This window comes from Suillus clintonianus (genome assembly GCF_016758775.1).
Source record: "Suillus clintonianus strain FC179 chromosome Unknown DEU56scaffold_27, whole genome shotgun sequence".
Taxonomy (NCBI): Eukaryota; Fungi; Basidiomycota; class Agaricomycetes; order Boletales; family Suillaceae; genus Suillus; species Suillus clintonianus.
Window position 1 is genome coordinate 125,609 of NW_024539251.1, and position 19,319 is coordinate 144,927.

Sequence of the window (19,319 nt, forward strand, 5' to 3'; positions counted from 1 at the left end):
TATGCACTCAAAACGAGAAGTAAATGATTAGGTAATATCCCCGGGGGGTCAATTAAGAGGGGGGTCGCATATTGGCGAGTTGTGAACTAGCTACCACAAAGCTACCAGACATTTATATCTGACATGCACCCCCGAACACGAAGAATTTATAGAAACTCCATGCCAATGCCAACTTGGAACCCCTTCCGCACACCATCGCTCTTGCTTGCAACAAGCGGCACCCCAAAGTTCACCTCTACTCTCACAGGATCGAATCGGTATATAAGGCCAACTCCCGCGGATATCGAGGGTCTTCGTAGGCACCCTATTAAATTCTCGCCTAGTCCTTTCGCTGTCATAAGCAAAGAACAAAGTGGAATCAGTATCTTGCTAGAGGGGCAAGGATCGGGTGTTTACGCACTTTCGTCCATTGCATCCAACCTTCCAGCGTTCACAAATACGTGCGACTTGATGGGCCAATGCGGTTTCCGCGGGATATCGGACACCAAAGAAAGGCCTGTCGACCAGTAAAGGTCACCGCCAAGTGAATCGCCTAGCGCAGTCAATTTTAGCAAATGCCCTTTCTACGTGAATTTTTTTAGAAATACCTCCATCTCGAGGGCCCATGCTGTTCGCCCTGAACGACCTTAAATTCAGTGGTCCGCCGAGCTGGAACCTATCAGCGAAATGGCTATGGCCGGTGAGAGCCTTTAAGAAGCCAGACCGTGCAGCCAATGAGATGCTCTGCATGTTCAACATGAAGTTAAGTCATACCAGCCAACCAGTAGCACGAATCTCACCATGCCTGGAACGAGGCGTCGGGAAATTTGACTTTCAACCTCAGCCTTGTAAAATGACACGTCCCCTGACAGTCCAGCTAATTCTTGGAAAAATTTGCCATAGTAGCCACGCGACGCTGCGAGCTTATCGTCTCTAGTATCCTTTGTCCATGAATGAGATATCGATGACTTGATAGTTTGACCAGCATGTTCGCGAATGCTGCATAATCCTTAAAAAAACAGACGCGATAATATGACGTATTCAGCCTGACCTTATTGATGCACTTGGTGCTAAATTGTTGATATGCCTCAAAACGGCCTGATATGCGACTTCGTGGACACCATGAACTCCCCAGTTGCTCTTCAGGAGCGCATATTCAGTATATTTGACATTGCACAAGACAACAAACTTACATTTATTGCAACCTTTAAACCATGTGAGATCTCCGAACAACTTGCAAAAGAAGAGAGATCTCGTTCCAGGCTGAACAGCGAAAGTTGCCCCGTTGTGCGCAGAGACGGTGAAAGGGGAAGCGAGAGAAGCCCATGGAAAGAACGACGCGTTTTTGTGCCTGCGGAGTAGTGACCTTCCAAGAATTCAGCTCCACCGAATATGTTGCGCACTCTGCCCGTGACGCTCTGCGATAGTGGTGTTATGTGAAGGTGTCATATCATTACTAGTAAAACGCGAGGCTCACAACGCTACCCTCGTTATTACCGAATTCCGTTGCAGTTTTCAAGTAGAACCGGCCTTTTTCACGTGTGTTGACAACAATGTCGACGTCCCCTTCTTTGGCAAGGTGGTCTCGACTCCTCTGAATTTTCGCATCAACAGAGTGAAACAGGTCTGTCTCTTGCAGAATGTGACTTATGCCCCTTGCAGTATACAACGCTCCTTGCAGGGTGTTCGATTTGCTTGCCCGGTCGTCCGTATGCCGTGCAAGCCACGGCTGGATCAACCAGCTTAAGAAAGACTTCCTGGTATTTGATGCGCCATCTACACGGACTGATGTGACTGATATTGAGGTCTCGAGATTTTGATTGACCTATTGAGACCCTTTCAGAGGTTATGTGAATGCGAACGAAGGTGACACTTACAAGTTCTGCAAGGTTAAAAATAGCAGATTCATACTCTCCACGGAGTTTCCGTTCGAGGCGTGCTTCCTGCCACTCCTTGATTTTTTCGAGATCATCGACCTTGGAATGCGCGGTGCGCTGCAGCGGAGGATGGGATTTCTCGGCCATTCAAGAAAGACAATTATCTCTCGTGCATTTGCCCAAACAAGTGCTTACTAAGCAAGTGAGTTTGTGATGTACACTAGATCTTATTCCGCTGGGTCGTGTTCGCCACAACCTTTGTTCTAGTCTCCACCAAGTTATCAACTTTCTTCAGGCGCGTCCCCCAGTATTGCACGCAGAACGAAGACCATTCCGAAATCAGTATCTTGCAAAGTGCTAGTATCATGGCGAGGTGGGACGCGAATAAGTATTTCCTGCGATTGAAGCGCAACCGACTGGCACTGGGTCTTCGGCAACGCACCGAACAGCGGGCGCTGTCAAACGGAATGAAGACTAGACTGAGTGGAGTGGTATCGGACGCGAGTACTATCTGCCACAATCCACAATTTCAATTTGTTTTTGCGGGCGGATCAACGCTACAGATATTAAGCACTTTGCTAATTTCGTACAAGTAGGCCCGTATATCGCTTCAATTTGGACGGCCGAGATCATCACCTGGAGCTCGTCATTTTCTCTTCTAATTTCCTCTTACCTAATAGTTCATACACGTGGTGCACTTGGTATATAATCTCGCGTCGTCTCCGTTCCTCATACTCAGTTCTGTTCTCTAACGCTTAGAGGTAAGTATGTGCTTTCATCTCGCCAACTTTCTCTTACATAATTCTTCTTATAGCGTCTTTCACTTCTAGGTACTACATATATTATTTAGCTGTTGTTCTCCAACGCTGAGCATGTTCACTTCTAGCTTTCAACAGCGTGTTCCGACGAGAATAGCATATCTGCGTTTTAAAGTGGCAGTACTTGGTTTTGTTGAACCGGAATCCTGCTAAGTCTCTCCATGTCCTCGCCCTGTGACTACGCGTTTCTTGCTCAGTTTGCGGCGGCCTCCACGGGGCATGACGTTGAAGGGCAAACGCAGAAAAAGCTCCTGAACGGAAACGAGGATGCTATAACACGAACTGCGTGCGGGGCAGCCCCACAACCCAACACTTTCTTCATCTCCCCAACGCCAACAGCAATGGTCTATCGGCCGACGGAGAATACTCCTCTACTGTCGCCGCCGAATCCTCGTATAGAAGAGGATGTGGACTGTTCGAACGAAAGGAATGGTCCCAGTACCTGGGTGATGTTCCAGGAGGAACTTGGTGTCCTCGCAAAATATACGCTTCCCATTTTTGCGTTCGTAGAATCGCCACCCTCCCGTGTAACTTTCACTAATTTTCTACTAATGTAGAACTCACGTGTTCGAGTATAGTTTGAATATGGCTTCCGTAGTGGCTATCGGGCACATATCCACGATAGCACTTGCTGCTGCAACATTAGGTTTTATGACCGCCAGTGTGTCGGGCTACGCCATCGTGCAAGGACTAGCATCTGCTCTCGACACACTTCTCCCTGCGGCATGGACATCTAATCATCCGCAACTGGTCGGCTTATGGAGTCAACGCATGCGTAAGTAATACTCTTATGCATGCCCCTACATCTAATCATTTCTGCAGTTGTTGTGACGGCTGCAACCCTTATCGTATGTGTGTCACCCCTCCTACTATTCTTTTATTAACACGATTCAGCCGGTTCTTATGATTTGGTTCAACGCTGAATCCATTTTACTCCTGCTCAGACAGGATCCTGAGGTTGCACACCTAGCCGGCGTCTACTTAAAATGGAGCTCTTTAGGGCTTCCGGCATATGCTTTCAACTGCATTTCTCGGTACGATAGTATACACATTACCGGCATAGTTAATGCTGACTTCCTGAGGTTACAGCCGCTACTTTCAATCTCAAGGTAATGGATGACATCACTAGGAGGGTTACATACTGATCGTCAATGCTTCTTAAGGACTCTTCTCTGTACCGACCAAGATCATCCTGTTCATAGCTCCGATCAACGCCCTCTTGAATTACGTTTTTGGTGATCATCTTGACTTTTTTTACTGTTTCAATCAAAAGCTCATCCAGTCTTCCAGTGTGGGGTCCTGAGCCCCTCAGGATTGGTTTTATTGGAGCTCCAATTGCGACTTCCATATCTCTCAATCTTATTTCAATCTCGTCAGTAATATATGGCATTTTTTATGTCGAGAGGACCGCCTGGCATCCTATCTCGTGGCGGAGCTTTACTGGCTTGAGCTGTCTCGTCAAGCTGGGACTCGCTGGCGTTGGCCAGACCGCGTCTGAATGGTGGTCATGGGAGCTTAATAACTGTGCGTATTTTGCTTCCAACTCAAATATTTAGATGCTGATCTGCGTTTTGACAGTGGCCGCCAGTTTGTATGGAACCAACCCCATAAGTTGCCAACCTCGCTGACGTTCATTCACAGGCTCGGTCCTGCTGCCCTAGCTGCCCAATCCGTTCTGCTTATCTCAAGCTCCTGCACATTCCAAGCTCCCTTTGCCCTCTCCTTAGCAACGTCTGTGCGGTATGTCACGTTGAACTTGACTGAAATCTTGGCTAAATTTCAGTAGGATTGGGAACCTTCTAGGAGAGAAAAAGGCGAGGCGCGCCGGTGTCTCTGCGTACGCCTCGATTGCTCTTTCAGTTGGCATTGCCTTAGTATGGAGGTACATATGCACCGGTTTCAGGTTAAGCAGTGCTAACATATAAACAAACTTCTCAGCACTCTATTTATGACGTTCAGGCAGTCATGGGCTTATATCGTTAACAATGACCCCGGTAAGATGATCAGTGTTGTGTGTTTTCCGATACTCATTTGGTCTCAGAGGTTGTAACACTGGTGGCATCGATTCTCCCCCTTGTTGCTGTATATCAGGTCTTCGATGGAATCACCGCTGTTACTGGTGGTATTTTGCGAGCACGAGGCAAACAAGTAAGTACTACGTTATTTCGTCATGCTTTTTGATTTAGTTTTCTTGCAGTTCATAGGCGCACTTCTTAATCTCAGGTAAGATCGATGCGCACAAGCCACGATTCCCCCCATAACGTCTTTTTTGCAGTGCTTACTACGTCATCGGCATTCCCTTTGGTGTTTGGTTGACTTTTAAGATGAACATGGGACTAGTGGGGCTATGGGTGGGAATCACAGTTTCCCTCATTTATTGCTCTTTCTGGGGCACCTATCTGTGTATCACAGCCGACTGGCAGAAAGATGTGCAGAAGGTTTTGGATAGGCTTGCTGTTGAGAGCAAGAACGTACACTAGATTAAGGAACATACAAAATCACGCTTCTAATATCTATCAAAGACTTTCATACCATATTGTACAATATAATTGATACCTGCTTGTTCCTATATCCATCGTGCTGCGGTTTTCGACAACATGCTAGTCAAAGGCTGTGAAATCTGTAGCTGCTCTTAGCGTAGGTAGTGATGGCAAGTACTTTACAGACGGAATCTCTAGACTCCATTGTCGTTCACCTAACGACCCAGAGCGGCGTTTCGGATGTCTTTCGTTTACTCAGCTGCGACCTGCAAGTGCAAATCCATCGACAAATCACACGCACATGTCCCCGGGGGTATGCCAAGCGACAGGAGGTGCAAGGGGAGCGCGCCCGTCACTTCTAGCATCGCTTCCTTCTCAAAACCTGGGACACGCCTTCTTCAGGGCGGTGTGATGTGCTCCACGTCCGTGTCATGATGTCATACAGCTCATTGCGCCTTCAACGCGTTACCCTGCAACACTAAGTTGGGATACCAACCAAACAGCCGATCTTCGAGGACGTAGCCGGGAATGAATAACTCTGCATTCAAATTAGCACATTGGTCAAACCTGGGAGAGACTTTGGAGGCAGATACTCGTTTTTCTTGTCGCCCACGTATTCAGTGGCCTTCGGGCTGCAGTGCCAGGAGCATATTCGGGTACCATGGACGAATAAGGACGTGAAGGAGCGTGCTCTGTCAACAATTACAGTGTGCAACAGCATGACCGGCCAATTATTTATTCATGCGAGATTGTTGGTCGGACTTGCTGTCCTAACCGCCAAGTACAAATATTTGCGTATTGGAAAAGTGTGATTCATGGACGCAAGTGAAAAATCAGCGCCGGTTGTCACAGTCAGTGAAGTGAAGGTGTGAATGGATGATGGATACATGAATGATGGGTGATGGATGCCGGGTAAGACGATTCGTGATGGAATGTGTGTCATACGTCCATAGAGTCTTGTAAGCCGAGAACTACATTAAGATTCCTCACAGTGCGCCGCTGGACCAGGCTGATATCATGTCAGGATTAAGAATGTTATGGAGAACACATCACGCACCGTTGGAACAGATCAAGGGGGCTGTCGTGACCTTCACTATTGGAAAGTTCCGAGCGCTCTGTGATCGCCTTGTTGGGTATCCAACAGCTCAAGGGACTGGTTCCCTCCTCATAGCTTGCGTGAGACAGATACAATAATAACCCATCGGAATCCACGCGCGCAATGAATGACGCAGTAGATCGTGAGGGTACAGAATCATGAGTGCCATCGACGGCCATCTCATGCGAAGTGAATTCTGGTGTTGAGACTTGCACAGGAATATCGACACTAATTTCTCGTGTTGATCGCGCCATTGGGATGATAAACGAAGACAGGGAGGTCAATGTCGTGTCAGTGTGATATGGTATTGGGACAAAAGATGTTGGATATGGAAAGCGGTAGCGTTCACGCTCAGAAGTAGGCGTATGTGAAAGTGACCCGGCGTTTTGAGATGAGGTGTCCGCTGTCGTGTGAGGGGCTGTAAATGTAAAACTTCCGGATGGTAAAGGGGGCTTTGGAAGTTCCGCTAAGCGTGTATCTCTCCACCAAAACCTACGCATAGAATGTCAGTAAATAGATCGTTCGCATGTAATGCATGCCCACCTGAAAGGAGTCTCGCAGTCACCGACATCTTGACCCTTCCACTTGAGCACGTCCAGGACATGAATGATGCCGTTGTCTTTCCAATTAGCATCGAGAATACAATCGAGCACTGTAAGAGGTGGAAGGGAGGATGGAAATCGGGGAAGGAGCATCTTGCCCAAAACTCGAGATCGAAGAGTCGTATTTGGCGCTATCAGAATATGATCAGTTTTGAATTTGTCAAAGAAGTTATTGCATACATATGCCAACTACTCCAGCTGCCTGATGAGTAACAGCCAAGCATCGTTTCCCAGCAGGAACTGGTGCCACCGCCACCCAGGCTGCCTCTAGATCGCGTGGAAGACCATCGATCACATCATCGGATTGATTGTCCCACAAGAGAGCTTCTTCATTCATCTCCAGGAGCTCAGCGTACATGCATTTATCGGCCCATTTGGACGGTTTGGCTTTGATACGTTTACGCCGATTTTTCCCTCGTCGCTTCCCCGGCTGCACTGTTTCATGATTGTGCGCATCGGAAGACAAAGACGGGGTCTCCACAGGTTGTGACACCATCTGCACAAACCCGGAGACGCCTTCACGTATTATCTCTGGCTCATCCTCGAGGTCAACATCATCATCATCAGAGTTCCCGAGGTTAAGATCGGCGAAAGAATCGAGTTGTCTGGAGGATTCAAACTTTTGTGCTCGTCTCTGTAAGAGGAGATTAAATATTCAAGAACAAATGCGCGAATATCCATCACACACACGCGTTTCTGTTCTTCCAAAGCCTAACAACACGCGTTCTTAGACAAGGATGGTCAGAGATAATATTGAGTCTTTTGCTCACCTTGGATCGACGCGCCTCCTGTGAGATAAGCTTGTCTGTGAAAACAGTTGGTGGAGACTTGAACAGAGCTTTTCTGTCGGTTTTGGCGAACATCGCCTTGGCAGCGTTATGAGCGTTGGGTCTAAGTCAAGTGGCTCTTGCCAAAAATAGTTTGTGTCATCCATAGTCTATAGACGGCTTAGCTTCGGTCTCGGTTTTTAAACGGGAACTTGCAACTCTTTCAGTACTATAGCCATGCACAGGTCGACGCCTTCCACCACGCCTCCTCGCCAATGCGGTTTAAAACGTTCAATGACACTGTATGATCATTGATGCCATCCGCCACCGGGATGTACTAGTACTAGTGAAGGCTATTGTCCATTGGTGCTGCATCATGAAACTCCTGATCATCATGATAGCGCTCGGCCGCGACAGCCCCCGACACTCACAGGCGATTTCGACTCTCGGTGCTGCCGCGATCTGTTGGTCAATATAGGTCACGAGTGAACTCTCGATGGCTACTCTTGGCCTGCGCCAAAATATAAGATGTAGGGCCAGGCAAAGCTGCGGCGCTATCTGTTGCTAAAGTGACATAGCGCTCAATGCATACCACGTAGAAACCCGTCTATTGCCTAAATATCTTCTTGCGGTTCAGCGTATAGGTGCCTGCATGCATTCAACAAAACCCTCTTAGTAGTACCCTCTCCCCAGCCAACCGAAATTCTGCCGTAACAGTCACCCGCTCCCCTTGAAGCAGCCTGTACAACTAGCAACGGTCACTTGATACGGTACACTCTGGTATATATCAGGAATAAAGAGCTCTAAAAGTTGTACCTGAACAAGGCAGTGTCACTAACGTATTCTAGCAGGATGGAGTTGACTAAAATAAAGGACAGGATGCGCAGCTCAGCACACAGCCGAGGCAACAAGTGGGCGATATGTCAGAGGATTCAAGCTAAGTCGAAGTACGAGGCTCATTCGTGACTGAATAGTACTGAATACCAACTTGAATGACTAGAAAGGAAATTTATTACAAGGCGAGTGACGAAACATTCCCCCTATGTTTGATACTGATGGCGGCGGCGATGCTGCCAACTTGTTTGAACAGCACTGACAATCTATTACATTCTATTTTTTATTCTCCCCATCCACTCTAATTCACGCGAAAGCTACAGTTTAGCCTACTACAATGAAGCGACACAGTCGTCCATGTCTTTCCGTTCCGGCATTCATCGGCGTGCTAATTGTCTTCAGTATCCTGGCGGGCCTAGCACTGAAGACGCTGAGTATCACATCACATCCAGATCTATTCCTACCTACCACATTGGACGACTCGCAGTCCCCCCTCAACGTCACCTCAGAACAGGGCGGGTCTCCAGGGGTCGATCCCGAGCTCGACGCTCTCCATCATATTGTGTCTCGAACAAAAGGGTTTTATGCACGCGACTACAGCCTTTGGTTAGGCTGGAATAATGTCCGTCCCAGATTCTTTTCCAAATGGTACAAGTTGTGACTTAATCTCGATAGATGCGATATATCATTGAGGCAGCTGTACTCCACGGACGCATTCTAAACCGGACAACAATCATACCCACTTACGTTTACGCTCGTGCCTGCGAATTCGACAAGTACGTGCCATCCTTCTATCAGCCCCCACATTTTGCTGACTTTCATAGCTCCGTATGTGCTGCGTATGCCACTATGGTCAATAGGGGGGACGCAACTGGCTCAGATGAATGGCGCCAACTCCCCATAGAACAGCAAATGGCCTGGAAAACGCCCGTGTCTCTCATGTTCAACTTGACCCATCTGCGTGAGACACACGCAGTCATCACAGTATCTGAATATCTCCGCTTGCATAACATATCTGCAGATGTGGAAACCACTGACGGACACTGGGACACCGATTTATATCACCGCGGCGTTGATATCTTCTCTGATAGCGGAGTGGAACCCAGCCTCTACGCCATCGAGAATGGGTGGTATGACGCTGATGTTGTTCGGGTTGATCAGCTGCCACACACTATGCGGGAGAGAGGGGGTTGGAACGTCACTCATGGACAAGTTGGGTCCTGGACTAATATCACGGAAGAAACCCCTTTATCATTGGCGTTGCACGATGTGATGGCATCCGGCGCATCGGTTCTCGATTGGGACACCGTCCTCAGTGTTGTGGGAGATGACACTGACCCGATTGAAATTGAATCTCGGTCAGATGGCGGCATCGCAAGTACTTTGGAAGGGAATGGCTGGGAAGTACTTTACACTTACGGCGGCGTGTAAGTTCATTCACTTCTTAGGCCGGCTCCGAGAATAAGCCCATTTTTTCTAGCTCTGGCTCAGACGCAACGAAAGATGTCGCGGTTCCGATCCGACAAGCAGCCCCACGAAACTCATTGCGTGGACTGTACGAAGACTTTGGGTCCATAGAGCAGGATGTACTGTTGCTAAAGGGTGAGGTTCATTTGGGACGGAAACCGGTAATTTCTTTTGTCTTCCTTTACAAGACGCTTTAATCACACCCAATGACACCAGGGTGCCCTCAAGTTCACCACCCTCGAAAGTCAAGAGAGATACACGCAGACAGTCCTGTACGACTTTCGTCTTACAGACAGCGTGGTTGAGCTGGCGGATCAGCTGTCTAAGCGTATGGTCGAGAAGGTCGGCGGACGAATGTGGATGGGAGGTCACATGCGACGGGGGGACTGTCAGTTCATATATTTGCTCGACTATCTTGGTGCTCACGACAGGTAATCTAGTTGCAACGTTAAAGTGGACCATGGAACCGAGCATCGAAGCTCATCTCGCACGGATCAAGCGCCATCTACGCGACGGACGTGATATCCTACACTCTGTGCATCGCGGGCCTCTCCACACCTACAAGGTTCCTTTTGGTCAAGCTGATCCCACGCCTCTACTTCTAGATCCTCCTGCGCTTCATGACCAGTAAGACATCTAGCTTGCTTTGATAAGGAAAGAATTCACACTATATTTCTGCAGATTCTACATAGCCACTGACGAACGAGATCCTGCAAACCTCACATACCTACGTGATCAAGGTGCCGTATTGATTTCGGACCTGCTAACGATAGACGATCGCCGAACCTTTGGATGGCCTCTGATGCTCACCGACGTTCTCAGTCTGGTCGAGCAGGCAACACTGGCTCATGCATCGTACTTCTATGCTCATGCGCATAGTTCGGTCGCCGGTGGTGTCGTGAATCTTCGTGCTTCTCATGGAGCTGATCCAAGAACTGCCTTACTGGAATATTAATATTGACAAGCTTGCAGTTTTCAACACATTAGACCACATATAATGTATTTGTAATGATTCAAGTAATGCGTTGGAGTTGTAACGTCGAGGACGAACTATAACCAAATGAACAGGCAGCCATGATCGGTACAAGTGCTGTATCGACTGTCAAATAGTTGTGTTTGTTCTAGTGTCGATGGTCAACTCTTTAGCAGGGATAATATTGGACATGGTCACAATGATAATCCGCTGGTATTTGATTGGACGCTATCAGTAGAACACGAACGATATTCGCTACTCATTTCAAGAGTTACGTGGACAACAGCCTATAAGCTAGTCAAATTCCCGTTGGCAAAAGGTGCTAGTGTTCACTTTGGTGTAGCAGGTGATATTTTCAGCCATCAGTTTGATCTAAGCATATATACCGTACAATGTATGAAGGATGACAAACTGACACATAATGCATAGTTTTCACCCAGTAAAAGCAAGCACTCAAGGGCATCAAAGGGACAGGGCTTGTCCTCAGTCGTTAGTGCGGTGAGATCGTACCTGCGGCGGAGATCAAGAAGTCGATACTCGCAGAAGGACGAAGATCAACCCGAGAGAAAGGACGAGGAAGTAAGGCTCGGCATATGTCCATCCTACCCTAGAAAGACGTGATGCAACTGTCAATTCAAGGTTGAACGACCTGATAACTCCGCTGTCAAACTCAGTCCGCAGTTATTATTATTTTGTCTTGACTTTTTGACGCTTTTTGACCGGAGTTGTCCATGATGTTCGATTCGAGATACGCGAGTTTCTGACCGGAAGGTTCGATGGAAAAGTAAGGACCTTCATTCACAGCCTGAGCGGAAATGAGGGAGGTAGGCACGATGGGCGAAAGAGTACTGGCATACTCTTCTCATTCCGCATAGTTCCGTTGGTGTAAAGGACATAGAGACGTCATTGAGGAACTTGCCACGACGAAAAAGACACCAAACAAGGTTATCCCAGCGCACAAATAAGGTTCCTGGAAGTAATCACTTGGGAGGACGTTGCCATTTGGAGTCGATTGATGTTATTCAAGCCGTAAGCCAAGAGAGGTACCTGCGTCGCGCCAGATAGTGGGCAAAGTCATCCTGTCACAACTGAGCAAGGCGCTGTAAGATCGCAACAAAAAAAGGTTCTCAAATAGCGTACACTTGATCAGCATGCGGAAATAAATTCTGCAAGGGGAATCCAAACCTGTGGATTTGAAGTTGTGCAACGGAACTTGTCCTCGGGCGACTGATAAGAGTAATGACCTAATATTCACGGGCCTACGCGATTGAGGTACCGTGTAGGTGAGCGACATCAATAGCCCATCGAGTGTAACATTTCCTTCATTGGTTCAATCTGAGCGAGCCCGGATTGGCAGTAGTATATGCGCAAGCCATCGGCACGAGAAACCGAAGGCGGGTATTAGTCCGCGTGTGAGAGTAAATTGTGGAGGGCGTTGCTCAGTGGAGGGCGATAAGGAAAAGGCTCCCGAATTATGTTCTGGTTGGACAAGAATGCCTTGGAAAGGAGTCTATCAGAAGTAAGCCCGCCAAAAGATGGCCTCGAATGCTGCGATCGGCGGTCATTACAAACACCATAACCAAACCTCTATCGTACTAACCAGGGGGTTCCAGCGCCCTCAAGCGCTGAGCTGCGAGCGAGCGCGCGAACTGTCCAAGAAGACATCAAAGCTTGTCGAGAAATTGATATGCCCGTTCCGAACAGTGTCATACCAAGTCCAACTCTGCCGCCGTAAGCAAGTCCCAATAGAATGGTCTGACGTTGATTTGAAGATCAGTAGTGTTATGGAATTGATTGTGGAAGGAAATGGTAAATGGTAAGAATCTCTGATCATGACGTTCAGCACAAATAATAGACGCTTGATATGAAGCCGCCATCATCGTGGCACAACCGGATATATATAGGCTGATTCTATATAGATAAGCGGTAAGGCTTGCTGCCAGGTCCTGTTCAAAGGGTCAGTCCAGACTCCAAAGCAGATCTAGGCGTAGTTGCTCGACTGCGAGGTGAGATGAAGCCATCGGATCCATGTGGTATGTAGCAAGTGTCAGCTGCCAATCAGCCAAATTGTCGTGCCTCTCTCCTGGAACGAATTCGCGTGCCTTGCGGTCGACCAATCACGAATCGCCTCCAATTGAAGCATAGTTGGTATTTGAGACTCCTGGCATTGATAGGCTTTGATGCAGTCGGGATCAATCCATCGAATGGTCCAACACATTTCCGCCGACTCGCAGCTAGCGCCGCGAGCACTGCACCTAGGGTTTTCGGGACGGTGAGCCATGAATTTGAAAACGTACTTATGGTTCATGGTAAAGAGCTGAATCTTGATGAAATGAGTACATCAAATTTCAGTCTGTGACGGAATACCTTATTGTCCGGAGTTGTAGCGGTCTTCCCCCTGACGGAAGTCCGCAGGAGCAGCACCTTGAAGCAATGAATTTCCCCCGCCCGAGAATGTGCGCATCCAAATACGTATCCCTCCAAGCCAAATGAACTCGAACTTTGTTTATATTTCATCTTCTTCCTTCCATCCCCCGTTCTACAAATGCAGCGTTGAGTAAGCGATATGCAAGTAAATGTAAATGTACGTGTATGAAAGATGCGGTATGCCCTGGGTACAATTGCTATCTATGCGCGAAAAGATTGGGATGTTGCGGTCGAGCGGGTCTCAAAGTATAAACAAGAATAAGAAATCACGAGAATAATGACGTATAAACAAGATGCAGGCGGAGCACGAGGGTATTAGGGCTGTAACGCAAGGGGACCAGCGAGACGAGAGTACTTGGCACGATGACAGAGTTTGAATGCGACAGGAAAGGCAAGGAGCGTGTGTACATGTATAATTCCACAACAAATAGTGCAGATGGATGACGTGGAGGATGAGATCAACCACAAACGAGCGGAATTCCAGAGGAACCATACGAAAACTGGCGAGGCAAAGCAAGGAAAGCAGCGAGCGAGCGTGATGGTTGAGTAATGACCGAGGTGTACAATTCAATAACGAGCGTGGTAGACTGAGAATAACCAATAGATAGTATTATGAGATTGACGAAATCGCGCGCCGGCGTTTGGAGCAGAAAAAAGCGACCCATTCCGCGTCCTGATGTCCATGGTCCACTATGTTTAACTGTCAAAACCATGTTAGGGTCCAGGAAGATGATTGAACCAAGTTCGCTTACCTAAATGGCACCTATTGTGCCCTGCGCCAAAAGCCCATCACGGTAGTAGTGCGGGAGGCCTTCATCGCCGAAGGCAATGGAAGTTTCGAAACCAGTGCAGTTGGTCCATCAATTGACATAGGCGACTTCGGTTCCATAGTCGAAGGGTTCGCTTGTGGGAGAGATGACGTCCGAGGAGTCGGCACAACATGTTTTGGCGGTGGAGCAATCTTCAACGGCGGAAGTGGAAGTTTAGATGTTGGTGGTGGTGCGTTAGGAGATGTTGGATGAGGAAGTCGCGACGAAGACTGCGAAGCAAGCATTGACGCTAATTTTGATGGGGGTGTGAAAGTTGTTGGTGGTGGTGGGATCTTCGACGCAGTTGGACTTGCCCCATTAGAGATATTAGAAGACGAGACAGATACCGTCCGGGGAAGAGGAAGCTTTGAAGGAGTTGCCATGGCCCGAACCTTGGGTGTTTTTGGTCGCGAAGATAGTTTGAAGATTGACTTGGCTCTACTGGGAGTCGAACTCGGTAGGGGGTGAATGGAGATGGGTGCGTCCAATGTGGCGGAGGACACCACCGAGTTCCTAGAAGATCCAGCTGCCAATAATAGAGACAACCTTGACGCACTATGACTTGCGGTGGGCGACGGAAACAAGGAGAGCTGTGATGCTGAAGCCGAAGGAGGGGTATAAGTCTGCAGAGAAACCAAAGACGCACTCCGGAAGGATGTAATAGTTGAAGCAGACTGGGGAATAGGCGGCAAGACATCATCAAACGCGGTGGCGCGGGAAGGGATTCTCGATAAGGAGATGGTCGGCACCGGTGGTACTGCCTCCCCACTGCCCATCACACCATCGGCTGCGAAAGACATACGCGATGCGCCGAATGACGTACGCGTAGGCGACACTGGAAGCGGAGGTACCTCCACCAAAGACACTGGTGGACGCTGAGATGCGAAAGAGGCACGAGATAAAGAGAACGAAGCCCGCAAACTGGCTAGGGAAGATTTCTTTCCGATGGTTTTTGCAGGTTTGACAACTCTCTCGTCTGTATCCGACTCATTAGAGAAGTCATAGTCGGTAGAGGCTGCAACATTGCTGTCTGAACGACCCGGGGAAAGTTTCGAAATGAAACTAATAAGGCGGGTGCGCTTGCGCGGGGTTTTCACCTCTTTTGATACTTCTTTGTCCTTTTTGCCTCTCGAAGGAGTCCTGGACCTCATGAATGTACCCGACGGCATTGGATCGGGTGGTGGCGGAGTTAGTGATGCTGTCGTTGCAACTGACCACCGGCTTTGAAGGTCTCCCGAACTGTTAGTGGAAGTGCGTAACCGGTGGGATTGTGCGGGATCATCATTTACACAATCTTTGGAGTCAGAAGGGAAGTGACACGATGAAGGGGTGGCGGGATCAATTGTCAAAGCAGGCGATAATGCAAGTTCGGGCGCAGAAGCGGGAAATATGGTGGTACTTGGTGATATGGGGAATGCAGTCGTCGATGGCGATACGGGAAGCGCCGTGTCAGATGGAGATGTCGGAAATGAATCATTACCGCGATCCTCGGATGAAAGAGGCACCTCCGGGAAGCGGTCAGCTTCAGGGGATGCTGGCAGTGCGATATTTTCCGGTAAGCAAGGAGCAAAAGTCGCACTCGCAGGCGAAGTCGGAAAACTGGTGCAGGGACTCGTAAGCGCGGTTTCACGCGATGGGGCGTACGAGAAATTGGAGAGCGTAGGAGACGGGTATCCTGAGTCACGATCATCTTGGATTGGTGAGAGGAGAGAAAGCTCTTGTTCATCCTGCTCGTTCAAATTTAAAGATTCCATGCGTCGGAGGAACATTGGGTCAGAACGCTTGAAGTCAGAAATGAGTTCGTGTTGAGTGTCTCCATGCACAATTACGGATACGGGCATTGGCGGAGTGAAGATGTCTTGTGTTTGGCTCTGATCAGATGACAACGTGCTTGTGAAGGAAGGTAGCCGTGACATGCGCATCGATGAAGAACGTGAACGCATGACACGTGACGAAGTGGACTGCGTAGTGGATGTCGCCGGAGAAGGTGGCGGAGGACAAGGTAAAGGCTAAATGACTGAATTTTAGCTCCATGAATAGCGGATCATAAAAGGAAATACCTTGTCCATGTTCTTGCGCGGAGTGGAAGGACTGGACTGCATTTTCCAGTGTGACATTTCCTGCACGAGGAAACGAAGGGCGCGCTCGCGTTCGCGCTCTTCCCTCACCTCATCCTCAGCAAAAGTCTGAGAAGGAGAGACAGGGAAAAATAGAGCATCGTAAGAGGGACAAGACTCTGATCGTGTAGAGCAATCTACCGATGACCTCGGTAGGAGCGGAGAGTCGGGTCTGTCAGAAGAGAATGTACGGTGCGCTCCCAAAGAGGAGGACGGGGAAGGTGAAGGAGCCCGGGAACAGCCGGAAGCGACATCTTCGTTGAGGGGGGTGTCTGACTCTGAGAGAGCAAAATCATACTGGTGCTCTATCCAAGAGTGCACACGAGCATTGCGTGTGGATGAGTTGTCAGATAATAATTGGCGGAGGAGGGCAGTGTAAGCAACGTCGTCTTCAGACATGCTGGCAGCCATCATGACCTGGGGACGAAAATGAAAAAATGAAAAGCGGGTAGGGTCATTTTATTACGGGTGCGGCAACTTGCAGGGCGAAGATTTGGTTAGGAAAATCACATAAAAGTTTCGTTGAGAAAAACGTGAGTTAGCTAAGATTGACCTTCCGATCTTTTTACAGATCTCTGTCTTGCACCAATATTTTGGCTTCTAGACTTTCCATTTTTGGATATTGGGTTCCGTTGCTAACATAAGCGTGACCCCCGGGTGCAGTGGATCATCCCTGTACTAGCCCTGGAAGAAACTAAAAAGGTCCTGAGCGTTGGCAACGTGTAGCATTTCTCCTGAACTTCTTTCCTCGTCGAGGGCGTGCCACAAGTCGACAGAACCTGCCATGAAAACGAGCTAAGACAGAATATATTTTGCCGAGGATATCACCATACCAGATTAAATCTTCACCCTCTAACGAGCGCTTGTCACGACTGTCGGGTGCGATAAGTTAATTGATGCAGACAACGTCAACTGGCAACAGTTCCACACTACAATTTGTTACACGGCATAAAATATTTTGCTGCGGCTCGTTGACCTCGGGGTTTCACTGTAATATCACACAACTGCAGCCGACAGGCTACCATCGCTGAGCCAGTCTTGTACCTTTTTCAAGTCTGGTCTTCGACCCACTTCTTCGACTTCTGATAGACACGCGGTCACAGCTGCAGTGGGCAAATCAACGCCTGCCCTGACTATCTATCTATTTAGTTTCGGCCTCACAAACAGCGGTGACTTCTATGTCACGGCGTCCCTCAGATCACTTATTTGCACCTCGAAAGTTTTTAAGCTCACGGCCTCAGACGGCATACCAAGGTTGCATTGTAATTTGTCCCCACAGCAATTGTGGGGTCCTACTATACCTAAGACATACAAACCCGTTCCTTGCAAGCTCCACCAATGACAGCTCTTGGTGCTGGGGAAAGCCCTGTAAACTTGTTTGAAAGCTTCAAGTTCAGGCATGAATCTACGTAAACCACTCGCTTCTCGTAGATGCCGTCCGGCCGGATCCGTGAGCGTGTGCTGGTTTTAGCGAAAAACATACGTTAACATTGATGGTCCAAAATTATATATCTAGCTAGTGCCCGGTGCCGCCTGCTGCTAGTAAAATGCATCTCGTGATCGCCGTTTCGCGCTGCTTAATGTTGATGTTGATTGCATTTTGACGCATCCTTGGAGATCCTTGGTCGTGCGTTCAACACCCCTTGGGAACCCGTGCACTCAGGTCAGTCAAAAATTGTTGGTGAATACGTTAAAAAGGCATTATCAAGCCGTTGTCTGCATCATTACAGGTACTTTAATTAAGAACCACCACAAAATTGCTACTACTACAGGCAAGCGCCCATTCCATTCCAAAAAACTTCAAAGTGACATGTATGTATTGATAGGCTGTCGGCTGGAACCCTCAAAATTTAAAACTAACTTAGGTCCACTCTGACATGTCATTGCAAGTATGCCATCATGTTGCCATGAAATAATCATTCTCCCGAGTCCCAACCCGTATCTTGTTGCTGATCAGGTCGCGATTTTCCATTCCCGCCTGTCACGAACGGTCAAAGTAAGCATATCTACAACGCTATCATCTACCCTGACAAGCTTTTCATTAGTAGGACCATGTGATGCTCTACGTTGCTTTTTACAACGCTTGCTCAGGACATGAAGTATTATTAATGCAGACACACAGCTATGGCGACCAAGCATGCTCCGAAACTCGGTAGGCATGCGAATTTTATTGCACGTCCAGTAGAATCGCAGCTTGGGCACTTGAAGAACATGCCTAGTTCTTCGCTTCGGTAGCAAATTTGGCATCAAGGCAGTCACTATATGGTCCTGTGCATATAGAACATTGTACACTTTTCAGTGCTCGACGTCACCCATATCGGGTCCCCGTAATGAAGCTTGAATGGGGATGGTTAACATTCCAATGCAATTCTGCTCTGCTCTTTCACATCCATATCTCGACAGTCTTGACTAGACAGGATGGCGCTACATACGTGATTGCAATATTGTCTTTCCTATCGCATATGTACATGGTCCATATAAGCTCACACGCTAATCGCGGCTGCAATGCACGTCGCGTCAGGAAATGCTGTGATGTTGCTGGTGCCCTGCTAGAACCGGCCTCCCGACTTCGTCAGAGACTCTTATGCTAAAGACCTAAGATGACAGAGCAGCACAGTAGGCGACAGTTCGATCTCGGGTGGTGCCACACGCCGCCCGGGATCTATTGCGGTCTGGGTGAAACGTCCCAAACCAACATACCGCGGACCTACTTTTCGGGGTAGACAATTTGTGTAAGCCGTTTATCCAGGAAATTAATAAGGCCTGGCTGCGCATGGGCCCGCCACGCTAGAGCTCTCGCTTATTAGCGCTGCGATAGTCGCGGGACGAGTGTACTATGTAATCACAAACATAAGCGCATGGCTGAGGCACAGTAGGGCACAAGTTGCAAGTCTAGAGCCCCCTCTTACATAGTACTTTAGGATTAGACGAGATCCGCCGCGCCGCGGGACCACTTGATGCATATGCATGTTAGTAAGTACTAATCATAATGTAATCATGAAAAAGTTAGCTGAGGCACCGATACCAGCCGTATACCTCGTTGATTACTCTGGCCGGGACAAGAACACCAAAA

General features: G+C 48.4%; 5 protein-coding genes across 5 annotated transcripts; 2 read left to right on the top strand and 3 right to left on the bottom strand.

The window, feature by feature from the left end:
- Position 1: 1 nt before the first annotated feature.
- On the bottom strand, positions 2–2,031 carry DEU56DRAFT_855990 (surface antigen-domain-containing protein). The gene is made up of 8 exons (XM_041355257.1): positions 1,857–2,031; positions 1,457–1,804; positions 1,173–1,397; positions 1,031–1,119; positions 780–978; positions 588–723; positions 401–532; positions 2–331 (listed from the first exon to the last, which is right to left on the bottom strand). Exons 1-8 carry the CDS (start codon positions 2,001–2,003, stop codon positions 147–149), a joined length of 1,461 nt encoding a protein of 486 aa, XP_041209508.1. The 5' UTR covers positions 2,004–2,031; the 3' UTR covers positions 2–146.
- A 563-nt stretch (positions 2,032–2,594) lies between these two features.
- On the top strand, positions 2,595–5,268 carry DEU56DRAFT_797527 (MATE efflux family protein). The gene is made up of 15 exons (XM_041352949.1): positions 2,595–2,686; positions 2,743–3,176; positions 3,232–3,449; positions 3,497–3,522; positions 3,569–3,708; positions 3,764–3,783; positions 3,838–3,909; positions 3,965–4,198; positions 4,253–4,265; positions 4,316–4,414; positions 4,461–4,556; positions 4,613–4,668; positions 4,716–4,822; positions 4,872–4,897; positions 4,950–5,268. Exons 2-15 carry the CDS (start codon positions 2,836–2,838, stop codon positions 5,152–5,154), a joined length of 1,653 nt encoding a protein of 550 aa, XP_041209509.1. The 5' UTR covers positions 2,595–2,686; positions 2,743–2,835; the 3' UTR covers positions 5,155–5,268.
- Positions 5,269–5,984: 716 nt separating this feature from the next.
- DEU56DRAFT_285336 (uncharacterized protein) lies at positions 5,985–7,753 on the bottom strand. Its single transcript, XM_041345478.1, has 6 exons — positions 7,623–7,753; positions 7,543–7,563; positions 7,033–7,486; positions 6,794–6,983; positions 6,212–6,742; positions 5,985–6,163 (listed from the first exon to the last, which is right to left on the bottom strand). The coding sequence occupies exons 1-6, from the start codon at positions 7,713–7,715 to the stop codon at positions 6,094–6,096; spliced, it is 1,359 nt and encodes a 452-aa protein (XP_041209510.1). The 5' UTR covers positions 7,716–7,753; the 3' UTR covers positions 5,985–6,093.
- Positions 7,754–8,594: 841 nt separating this feature from the next.
- On the top strand, positions 8,595–10,967 carry DEU56DRAFT_797543 (uncharacterized protein). The gene is made up of 8 exons (XM_041352950.1): positions 8,595–8,638; positions 8,710–9,075; positions 9,129–9,229; positions 9,278–9,880; positions 9,934–10,081; positions 10,137–10,308; positions 10,361–10,547; positions 10,602–10,967. Exons 2-8 carry the CDS (start codon positions 8,791–8,793, stop codon positions 10,873–10,875), a joined length of 1,770 nt encoding a protein of 589 aa, XP_041209511.1. The 5' UTR covers positions 8,595–8,638; positions 8,710–8,790; the 3' UTR covers positions 10,876–10,967.
- Positions 10,968–14,083: 3,116 nt separating this feature from the next.
- Positions 14,084–16,645, bottom strand: DEU56DRAFT_911655 (uncharacterized protein; the record flags this gene model as incomplete). Its single annotated transcript, XM_041357311.1, has 2 exons — positions 14,084–16,138; positions 16,190–16,645. The coding sequence occupies 2 exons, from the start codon at positions 16,643–16,645 to the stop codon at positions 14,084–14,086; spliced, it is 2,511 nt and encodes an 836-aa protein (XP_041209512.1).
- Positions 16,646–19,319: the final 2,674 nt, after the last annotated feature.